General features: G+C 32.8%; 1 protein-coding gene across 1 annotated transcript; it reads right to left on the bottom strand.

Annotated features, from left to right (window-relative positions):
• Positions 1-3,290: 3,290 nt before the first annotated feature.
• LOC121241883 (probable 2-oxoglutarate-dependent dioxygenase AOP1) lies at positions 3,291-4,829 on the bottom strand. Its single transcript, XM_041139747.1, has 3 exons — positions 4,416-4,829; positions 3,970-4,294; positions 3,291-3,537 (listed from the first exon to the last, which is right to left on the bottom strand). Exons 1-3 carry the CDS (start codon positions 4,781-4,783, stop codon positions 3,292-3,294), a joined length of 939 nt encoding a protein of 312 aa, XP_040995681.1. The 5' UTR covers positions 4,784-4,829; the 3' UTR covers position 3,291.
• Positions 4,830-12,330: the final 7,501 nt, after the last annotated feature.

Here is a 12,330-nt window from a genome sequence, read left to right as displayed (position 1 = left end):
GTAAATCTATGTCATAACTCCAAAACCTACTTACTACATTCCTAATTTCCTCAAATAAACTCCATAAAATATAAGAAGTTTCCATCCATTCTCATGAACAAGATATATCATAAATATTAAAAGTGAAAGCTTTCTAATTTCACCTTCCATCATCTGGTCTAAAAATATACACAATCTCTTAAGCTTGGCCTACTTAGTAATTACCTCAATTGATCATACAGTTATAACATTATTGACATGTAACTCACCACACCCAAAATTCCATAAAATTCTAAATATCCATGGTACATAAAATTCTCTAGTGCCAAGTGTCATATTCTACGTTAACCAATAACTAGTATTTTGATCATTTAAAACAATAATAATAACAACAATTATGAAAACAACCACAACATCGAAGTGCTATGTACTGAAAGCTAATAAGCAACTTATCCTAATCTGAAATATATCAATAACTCTCGACAGGCCAGGAGCATCCTAGGTAACATAATCCTAAAATTAATAAAATATCAATTTTCTTTTCAAAAGTCTACAGAATCTCTCGACCTAGACTTTTATACCAATTTGTAACAACCACTTCCATAGGGTTAGGAGTGCCACATAATTTTTTATAAAATATAACCCGGCAAGAGATTTTATAATTTAATAAATCAAAATAAATGAATAATTTAAAGCCTGGGACTAAATTCAATTGCTCCATCTACGCCTTGCTCGCCTACTCGTACTGATCATTCTCACCTTGATGGTTAAAAATATGAAATAAGACTAAAATGAGTCCAAGACTCAGTAAAACAATCCATCACAACGTAAACATAATAAACATAGGATTTTTCATAAAACATTTCATGCTAAAAACTTAAAATCGTGATCACTCATGCATATTTTTATGTCATACATGACTTATCTTAAATTATCTGACATATCATACTTATCATACTGGCCAACACACTTAATCCTGTGTGTAAGGTTGTACACCGGTCCCACATCCTGTAGCCATAAGGGAAACCGCTAATAGTATTCTAACATGCTATGGGGACCACACTTAGGTCTATAGCTTGCACATCCACCCATGAAATCGCATTGGTACCATGCATCTAAATGATTATCATATAAACTTATCTTACACTTGATCATAAGAAAACTTACGTAACTTGATCATAAAAAACTTACGTGTCTAATTATGCACATGAGATACATGACATAATTACGAAAGAACGGGGGAAGATCAAAGTAGCGGAGAAGCAACTGAAGATAGCCAATTCAAGCTACTTTATTTGTGGGAGGTGGTGAGAACCAAAGGTCCGAACGCTTTGTATCATGAGTGGTTTTGGCATAGTGTGTTGCCGAAAAGAATCTCTGTTTGTATGTGGAAAGTTTGGTATAACTGTTTAGCCGTGGATGACAAAGTGCAGAGTAAAGGTATTTATCTGGCTTCATCCTGTGATTGTTGCGCAAGGAAAGCCACCGAAACAACGTATCACGTTTTATCTTCAGGAGATATGGCCTTGACTGTTTGGTCTTGAGCAAGTGCTATGATGGGAATGAAACATTGGCCTTGGAAGACCAGAGTTATTATCTGGTTTTATTATGCAAAAAAATCATCCATCAAAGGTATGTTAGTTGGTTTAATCCCTTGCTTAATCACTTGGTGTTTATGGAGAAGAAGGTGCAAGGCTAGAATGGAAGGCATGCAGGAAAAGTTTGGAGAGATGTTCGGTATTGGGTAAAGTCATTGGCTAGTAACCTGAGCTCTATCCGGAAATTATCCACCCAAGACATTAAAATCTTAGAAGAATTCCAGGTTGAACATCCAAGTAATGGGGAGAAACCTGTAAAAAATGTATCTTGGTCCAAACCCCTGTGAGTTGGGTAAAACTCAATTGTGATGGGAGCTGTCGTGAAAATCCGAGTAACTCGAGTGGTGGTGGAATTATCCGTGATAATAACGGCGTGATTAAAGTAGCGTTTTCAACTCACTTTGGAAATGGAACGAACTAGAGGCTGAACTAAAGGCTATTTTGGAGGGCATTCGTCTTTGTAAACAATTTTTTTTTTTTAATGCTATTATTGAGAGTGATTCTAGTCTGGTGGTAGAATGGTTTCGAAAAGGAAGATGTTCCTTATTGTATCTTTGGGATTACTGGGACGATGTAAAGGTGGAGCTTGAAGGAGTGAATTTTGTGGTGGTCCATCAATATAGGGAAGGTAACAGTACGACTGAGTTTCTGGCGAGAGAAGGAAAAATGGGAAAGAACAATATTTATGAAGGGCATCTTTGTTTACCACAGCGTGTAAAAATGATTATACATGGTGAAAAGATGGGCATTCCTTACTTTCGTAAATGAAGGTGTTTACTCTGGTTTCTCTTGTTTTGGTTTATTGGTTTGTATTTCTTTGTTTTGATTTTGGTGGTTTGTATTTGGGAGGATTTTCTGGTCTTATTTGTAATCTTCCAGATGCCTGGCTTGTAACCACAGTATTCATCCGCCATAAGTAAGGGTATATTAATAAACTTGGGACGGTACCACTATTATACATGTGGCTACCGGCTCTTAATTTAAAAATAAAAAAATAAAAAAATAAAAGCTACTTTATTTGTGATGGTCCACCTTGGGTAAGGATTGTCCAAAGATAGAAAAGCTTACATTAACCCTTGTCGCACAGGAAGCCATGGCTCATATAATATATATATATATATATGAGTAATTCTATATACAACACTAAAGTATGTAAACGCCACGTAATCGTTTTGAAAAAGAGTGTGGATCACTATTAAAAAATTAATTTTTTTCATGTGAGTCCCATGTTTTATTTATTTTTTTCGAAGCGATTACGCGGTAGTTGCATAATTCGTAATTATAAATATATTTATAATGTAGTTGACCTTAATCATAAAATTATTAAACAAATGATTAAACTTAATATTGCTTAAGCTTTTGGGATTGATCTATCAGTACTGTTCCAAATCATAATGTCTTCATGACAATATGATTTAAATAGAAATCAGCTGGTAGTATTTGTCAAAACACCGTTGACCACAAAAAAAGGGATATATATATATATATATATATATATATATATATATACAGCTCCATGCGTAGAACAATATATATATATATATATATATATATATATATATATATATTCCAGAAAAAAGGATTACAATACATACAATATATATTATCACGTCTTTTCTAACTAATAAAAAAAAACAGACAACAGCCAAAAAGCAAAAAGACAGCCCAGCCATGAACTTTTATATATATATATATATGCGCGTGTTCATCAGAACTAGGGAAGACCACAATAAGCCTTGATAGAACAGTGATGCTTTTGGCCTTCATCGGTGCTGTAGAAACGAAGAAATGAGAGATGATCAAATGGCTTGAACTGGAGTGGGTGTTCATCGTCCACTAGCTCTTTTGGTGTTTGAATCGTCCCACTGTTGAATGAGAACATTCCAAGTGAATATCTGTCTTTGCCTTCCTTCATTATCACCCTGTGAAAGGGAGAGTATATCCTTCCATTGCTCCATGCCTATATAGGCCGAGCAAAACACGCAATATTAATTTCTGAACAGAACCTTGAATGATTTATACATATTGACTTCAAAGAATTGGCGAGATGTTGGACTAGTACTGTAAATTAATTACTATGACATATATTTACCTTCAAAACCCCATTATATAAATATGTCAAGGGTCTCGGTATATATATAAATTTATTAGTTGTTCTGAAATTCATTATAATATAAGGTCCGTTTGTTTTCACAACTCATCGTATCACATCTTATCTCATCTAATCATTATAATTTTTCTAAATTCTCACATAAAATAAAATAAATAATTCAATTTTTTCCAATCTCAAAACAAAGATAATATTAAAAATATATATTAATAAAATTTTATTTAACTTTTAACTTTAATCTCAATTCATCTGTGAAAATAAACGAGACGTAGATCAACTTACCTTGGATGCATCTCCAGCCATGACTACAAAGGAGGAAGGGAAGGGCTCGAAATCGATCCACTCGCCATCCTTTGTCCCGATCTCCAGACCGTTGACATCATTTTGGTGCAGTATGGTAATGAAGCTCTTGTCAGTATGAGATATGGCTCCAATATTATTGACGTCGCTCTTCTTGGGCTCGTTATATTTGATGAGTCGAAGAAGATTTGTTGTCGATTTGATGTGAGAATCAAAGTACTTCTTGACGCCATAGCTTTCAAACACCATGCTCTCCACCAAATAATCCAATTCAGATACCATCTTTGAGTAAGAGTGTATGCTTTTACTGAGAATTTGAGCAAGTTCAAATGATTAGCTAGGTTTATGTGTGTATGTGTGTATATATATATATATATATATGCATGCTAAATGAATTAATAGAGTTCTATATATAAATACATATATACCAGAAATTTTGGTTTCCAGAAGGCCACATTAGGTTTGTGAAGCTTTGAGTTCTGCTGAGAACTTGTGCATCCTCAATTCCCATGCTTTCATTGAGTGGCACCCATGGGTTTTGACCAAAATAGCCATGGTAAGGTTTCTCAGATACGTTTTTGAGTTTGGTTTGCAAGGGAAGATCGAACAACTCCACTAACGAATCAAAAACATCATTGTGAAGATCCGAGGAGACTTTTTCATATAATGCTACAAAACAGCCATATTCTTCAAGAGCCTGCCGGACTTTTTCACATGTCGATGCCCAATAACTCTGCAAGTTGTTACCAGAAAAATCTATAACAGGGAGCTTGGCGGCCTGCTTTCGAGAAGGCATTTGGCTTGGTTTCTTTGAATTACCTTTGATGTCTAGCTTACGTTTGACTGTCCTGCACATGATCAACAGCAAGCAACTAATTATTTATAAAACTACTGTTTTGTTAAAGTCACACAAAAAAGGACAAATTGAAACAGTACTTTGACAGACAAATGGATACAATTTTGAACTCTTTTTTTCATGTGAAGTCGAGTAAGGTTCAAGGTATCTGTGGACGGTGATGCAGGTTTGCATATCTTAAATCTGCAATTTTTTAGCTCATAAAAAAGTCTAACTTTTAAATCTCGTTTGATTACGTAATTCAGATGATATGAAATTATATATATTATTAAAAATTAAATAAAATATTATTATAATATTATTTTTATTTTAAAATTTAAAAAAATTAAATTATTTATTATATTTTATATAAAAATTTAAAAAAATTATAATAATTTGATAAGATAAGATAGTTTAATTTTATGTAATCAAAACCAGTACTGATTTAGCATGGATGCAGTTGGAAGTTAAACAGTTGATGGCTGGTAACATCACAACCAGACAGATGCATTGTATTACATGGTTGACAACTTGACATGACCTTTTTTCTATCTTTTAATCAAAACTGCAGTCAGAAAACACTATGGAGTTGACTGATTAATGGAAATCTATTGGGAAACAATTCTATCAAATAAATTGCGGGATCATATTTTATGTGAAGATTCTCTATAATTTACGAAGAATCTGGCTGCTAGGATTGTATAGGCATCATGTTTCTATATTTGCTGGTGCTATATATATATAATATGAGATTTTGTGCTCAAAATTATTCTTACCTTACAACAACAATAAAATAAGAACGACAAGTACTTATACCGAAAGTATGACAAGTTTCCTAGAAATATCTTCCACTCTTCCGAACATAGTACTGAACCATAATACACGAAAGAAAACATAAAACATATATATATATATATATATATATATATATGTATGTATGTGTGTATATCAAAGTCTAGTGATTTACGATATATATATATATATATATATATATATACATGATGCACATATATATGTACGTACGTACGTATGTATAAGCATGGTAGCAGCTGCTTCTCAGGAGAACCATGGCTATGGAAGAGATAGAGAGAGAGAGAAGTGGTACTCACTGTTATCAGAGTAGCACACAAGAAAGAAAAAAAAGTTGTCGAAGACCGAAAGCTGTTGTATGGATGAAATCCAAGAGGCAGTTGCGATCCTTTAAATAGAGAGAGAGTAGTGGCAAAAGTCAAAACCGCCAAAACCATGCCGATAATTAAGAGGCCATAGTTAGTGCGTGAATAATATTAATTAGTACGAAATCTAATTAAAATGCCGACCACTAAATGACTTTTCTTTCATTTTGGTTTTTCTCTGAGCTAGCTAGGTGCAAGTCATCATTGAAATATCGAAGTTGCAGTTGCGAGCTTGACACAAATGAAAGTGATGGAGGACCCCCACCATGCATGTACATGAGGAACTTCTCTCAGCTTTCTTTCATATTTTTTAATCAAAGTCTCCCCTTTCTTATTGATCATTGTATTATCAAAGGGCAAGTACACTATAGCTATTGAGGGATCTCCTCATGATCATCCTAAGGTCTTTTTCCACGGTTCTTTTGAAGGGGCAAAGAAATATAGTGCATATCATGTTTAATAATGATTTGTTTAAGAATGTTTTATTAGAAACTCCCGAGTAGATAGATCATCACCCATATTTTGAAATTATTCTTCTAGTTTATCCATCGCCATTAACCTTCGAAATAAAGATAGACTATATATACAAGAATTTAAGAGAAAATATATTTACAACCGTAAATTGTACAACCGTCAAGTAATCACTTTGAAAAAAATGAATAAAACATGAGACCCATATGAAAAAACTAGTTTTTTAATAGTAGATTTCACTATTTTTCAAAGCGATTGCACAGCGTTTATGCATTTCACAGTTTTATGTAAATTATTTTCTACCATGATAGGTTAGCGACCCATCCATCACTTTCTATGACAATGTTGATATCATTTATCAAATGATATAACACTTAGTTTATATCACCCAAGATATACGACTTCTCATCGATAGTTATCTTTATCCATTACTCCAAATATATATTAATAAAATAAATAATTGATAGCTCCATTAAAGTTCTTATGTAAACGACATGTCTTATATTTTTGGACTTACCATAGCAAGTATTTTTCTTTCTTTTTCGGAGCCAACTTCTATGAAACTTTTAATTATTTATACTATAATATCCTTAATACAATATGGCCATTAACATGTTAACATGTGAGCTAGACTCGCCGGCACCCTTGATATTAAAGTTGCGTTTGGGTAATGAGGTATTAAATAGTAGTGAATAATAGTGAAAAGTAATAATAAAATAATGAATAGTAGTTAGGTATTCTCAAGCATCTACACTAATCATGTTGTGTCAAATCACAATTTGTTCAAAAATTTTAAACTAATAAGAAAAGATAAATTTAATTATTTATATCATATCCTAAAAAACTTCAAGTCTTTAACCACACACACACACACACACACATATATATATATATTATATATATATATATGTAGCAAATATTATAAATTAAGGGTTTATAAATATATGTGTGTATATATATATATATATATATATATATATATATATATTTATGTAGCTATATATGCAATCACTTAAAAACAATAAAGGCGGATGATTCAAAAAAACAAAGACAAAAACTGTTGTTGGAAATGCTTGGTTTCTACTCTAATTTGGACAAAATTGCAGTATCCGTTTTTCAATAAATAAATACTACGTAGTCTATGTGGGCGCGGGGATTGCCGGCCAGCTTGATCAATCTTTGCCCGAATCGCCGGCCTTCCAATAGTTTACGACGGCAGATCAGGACATTCTTTGTTTCCAGAAGCGTATTTTCTTGTTCCAAATTAATCCAGGTACATGCATCACCGCCGGCCCGCCCCCAGACATAAGTAATCAATAAAAAAAATCGAGTACTAGTGATCCATGAACGACAATAACAAATTAGGAGCAGAGATCATATTAAATCTATTACGCGGATAATAGCATGGATATTATCTTTTAGAATTCTTCCGAATTTTAGAACTTAAAAGTGGTAATTCATTACAAAAGATATGACTTTTTGCGGCGATGACTTTTCGCGGCAAAAAAGCATAATTTTTGTGGCTGATTACATCTTTTCCGGCAAACATTTCTCGCACGTTCGGTGGAAATACTTCGTCTCAGAAGATCTTTATAAAGATTGCTTGTTGAACTCTTGAGACTAAATAAGAATTTACTGAAGAGGAAAATTCAAAAAAAAAAACAAAATCAAGCTGAAGAAGAAGAAGAAGAAGAAGAAGAAGAGATGATCATCAGTACTACGAGGGACAACAACAAAGAAAGAAAGCAAAGTAAACGGTGACTCATTCCTACTTTGAGATATATATATATATATATATATATATATATATATATATATATATAATTATAACGTTGAAATCCCAAAGTCAATAATATACCACATGGATCATAACGTATAACCGTGAGTTTCTCTTCAAGTTTTTTTAAACAAATTAGTTCGGGACAGCGAAATTTATGCATGTATGACTGACTACATCGTACAACTTAATAATCCTTTCATTAACTACCCATCTTGAAAATGATTAGTAATTCTATTCATTATCTTTTTAACTATATATGATCATTTTTATGATTCTTGCGTTTTTTTTTTTTATTATTTGGCATCAAATTATCATGATTAAGAAAATCAAGTGTTATTTTTTATTTAGTTGATAATCATTTTATGCTACATTAAAGATGAATGCATATATCATTATATAAGTTATAATATTGACGAAAAATAGTTTTAAATACCGTTCTAGGATGTGCAAAGTTTGCATACTCCCTTTGAAAAATGTGAGAAAAATCTTGGACCAGATGAAAAAACTCGATTTAATTTTCATAGTGGACTCTACTTTTTTCAAATGGAGTGTACAAGACTTGCATACGTCAGGACTGTATAACATTGCTTTTTTTTGAAATTGTCAATCATGTAAAAAAAAAAAAAAAGACTGAAACTAAAACAGTAAATATTAAATTACCACTTTTTTCAAAACCTATTAGATCAGTGGTCATAAATTAAGACCATCACTCTACGCTAGCTTTATATATATTTAATTATTTGGATTAAATATTTCGTGTATTAATTAGATTAAATTGTATATTACCTACACATAATATTATATGCAAGGATATATATGATTGAATATCACAAAGGTACCGGTAAATTTAGTCAACTATAATTTTCATATTGATTCCATAAAAATCAAACGGGCCAGGAAAAGTAAACTTGCTCTAATTTGCACAATGTCAAAGACACCATGACTCATGAAAAATATAAAACAAAATATGTTTATTATATAATATTGCTGATATTGGATTTCATGCGGCAAGTGGAGTTGATTTTTTTTTCTTTTTTCTGAAATTAAAAAAATAATTCCGAGTTGAATGGGGGTTTCTAAGTTGTTTGAGTAGCAGTCGTGGCAATTGACAATGGAAGTCAATAGTGCCTGTCTCCCCACGTGTTGTGGATGACAGGTAATGATAACAGCACCCCTTAAATTGTTGTTTGGATCGATGGAAACTTAAACAAAAAGTCAACCACAAAGTAAGAAGAAACCAAATTTGAGGATGGTTCTGCCTCCAAGGGATAGAGACAGAAAAAGTAATTTTGTATTAAATCTGTTGAATGAATCAATACAAAGGCTTATTCTCCATTTTATACAACCTCTTGCACTTAACTACATGATTATTTTTCTAATTAACAAACCCCTAAAATTACAATTAGCTAAATACTAGTCAAGTGCTGGGCCCAGGGAATAAACTCAACAGTACCCCTTTCTTCTTACGTTGATATTGCATTGCTTATTAATTATGGAAAATGATTAAGACAATCCATTTAATAACTTTGTTTTAAACATAGATTGTTTTTATAAAACACAAGTTTTTAACGCCTAAAAAGGGCACAACAGGCCAGAAGGGAAGAAAGATCCATTCCCGGCCCGCTAAAGTTGTTCAGGTCTTGATTGGTATAGTGTGGAGCTCCGAGCGGTAGTCCGATGAGACTGTATGGTATTGGTGCGTACATACATGGTGGTGAGCAGTAAATAAATAGTAGAGAAGATTAAGAGACAATAACACTCAGATTTACATAATTCGACATAAAACACACGTCCACGGGGGTTTTGGAGAGGGGAGAGCCCACTGTAATATGCTTATTTATAGTCTCTCATGGTCTCTCTTCCTCTCTGTACAATGTAGATCTCATCGCTCGTCTCCTTCCCGAGAAGTTGAAGAAGCTGAAGCAATTGAAGTCGAAGAAGTTCCCCTGAAGTCTTATGCTCCCTTTCTTTTATCCTCTGTCTCCACTTCCTTTAGGTCACATCACCCTCTTTTATGTCACATCAGCTCTCCTTTACATACCCTCCCTTCTTTTCCTCCTAACACCCTTCTTAGCCTATTGTCCCTTCCTCTTTCCTTTCTCACTTCCTTCCTGATGAAATCTCCCCTTGAACTGAGCCTTGAAAACCACTTTAACACACTCTCACTATCCAAACGGGGCCTTAGTAAAAAGTTGAGGGGGGTGTTAGTGCTTAACCAAAGGCATGATTATAATGTCCTTCCTCTTCTTGAATCTTAAACGCTATATTTGGCATATTCCCTTATTTAGCTCTGGTTTGTGCATGCTAACCATGCCTTATTGGCGACCTATATAACTCTTCCAGCAACTTCAATAGAATAGGAAATTATGTTTTTTGGTCACACTGTTAAGAGACCTATAACAAATTCAAATGCAATACCAACTATGATGTGCATTCCTAAAATATAAAACAAGTGATGAATGAGGACTTTCACTAATGAGTAACATTAGATACAATCATAAAATGTGTAAGTATCGTGCACTCCATTTAAAAAAGAATGTGGTCTACCATTAAAAAAATAATTTTTCTATATAGATCTCATATTTATCTACTGTTTTCAATGGAAGTGCACGGCACTTGTTATGATGTCCCCAACCCCTGCTTGGGATTGAACGGTGACTGAAGTGTCTGGACATGTACCTCAAGACTACATACCCCTCATACATGACAATTAAGATGCAATGCACCTATTGATATCTAGCAGTATGCAGTATAGCGCAGCAAAAAGTCCACTTAGGTCAAATAAATAAGACAGATATCATGGTATTGAAACACATAAATTCCAAAGTAGAAATTTCATAATAGTCATCAAAAGACTTAATTGTTCCAAAGGAGACTCCCAAAATGTGGGACCATTACATCAAGTGTCATCACAATAAGTCATTCATCAAAAGGGGGCCCCATAACATAAGTCATTTAATGAGGTTGATCCTATTTGGCCTTGTTCTGATTCAGAATCCTCCTCAATTGCTCAAAAAACAAAAGAGCATTTCTCTTTGATTTTTATTGCAATTTTATCCGACTCCAAAACTCATTATCAAACCAAAATATTGCAACAAATATCATCATATCCTAAGTTTAAAAACATGCTTAAAACATCCAACAAAATTATACATCGCATAATCACAAAACTCTTTAGTAAAAAGATACAAACTTTTTGACTAAAATACAACTCTTGAATATCAAGATATGACCTATTTCAAAACATTTCCAAGAAGTCCAAAAAATCCAAAACTTTCTTCTAACATGTTTGTAACACATTTTTAAGAACTAACATGCTTTGAATCAACACAAAAAAGTTACCAAAAATCACAAAATAGCACATAAAGCACTCCGCTCCTAACCTTAGCCAAAAACAGAATTTCTTTCCCAGCTAGCTTTGATCAAACGCTTGATCCAAGGTATTCTATGGTGAAATCTTCAAACCAAAACACATATGGTTTACAAATTTGTTTTAAAGTAGATCCAAGTATTAAACTTAAAATCAAATGGCTAAAAATAATTTAAAACATGGATCTAACTAAAACATCAAACTTTTGATCCAACCATATAATCTCTTGCATAAAAATTCACATCTTTGAAGTCAATGCCAAATATTTTCAAACTAACATACTAACATATATATAGAAGGATTAGGGTCATCAAATAAAAATATTAAAGCCATTAGAGTAAGATTAAACCACAAAAGTCTCCAACTTTCTTAAAATAAAAACTATTTTTCCTTTTCCCGTTTCTAAGTTTCTAGATCTAAGAAGATCTTTCATCAAAAGCTTTGATCATGCAACTAACATTAATATAAACATGTTGATAATACTCCATAAAAATCTTGGACCAAGATTTGTCCATTAGCTTGGTCAAAAACTCCAAAATACAACACACTATCGGCATTATCACCCAGAATGACCTTTCCAAGGTTAAAATAACTTTTGACGCATCAAAAGACCATGAAATCAAACAAACGAGATATCCACGGAAACTATACTCAAGTAAGAAAAACTTTTATAAATGAATTATTGTGAGAAGATACTTACAAATGTTCCAAA

This window comes from Juglans microcarpa x Juglans regia, chromosome 8D (assembly GCF_004785595.1).
Source record: "Juglans microcarpa x Juglans regia isolate MS1-56 chromosome 8D, Jm3101_v1.0, whole genome shotgun sequence".
Lineage (NCBI taxonomy): Eukaryota > Viridiplantae > Streptophyta > Magnoliopsida > Fagales > Juglandaceae > Juglans > Juglans microcarpa x Juglans regia.
This window is presented reverse-complemented; position numbering and strand designations above follow the sequence as displayed.

Coding starts and splice junctions, on each gene's coding strand:
- LOC121241883 (XM_041139747.1), bottom strand. CDS start 4,783: ATGCCTTCTCGAAAGCAGGCCGCCAAGCTCCCTGTTATAGATTTTTCT. Junction 4,295..4,415: donor TCTGGAAACCAAAATTTCTG/GTATATATGTAT, acceptor TCAAATTCTCAG/TAAAAGCATACACTCTTACT. Junction 3,538..3,969: donor TGGCTGGAGATGCATCCAAG/GTAAGTTGATCT, acceptor CGGCCTATATAG/GCATGGAGCAATGGAAGGAT.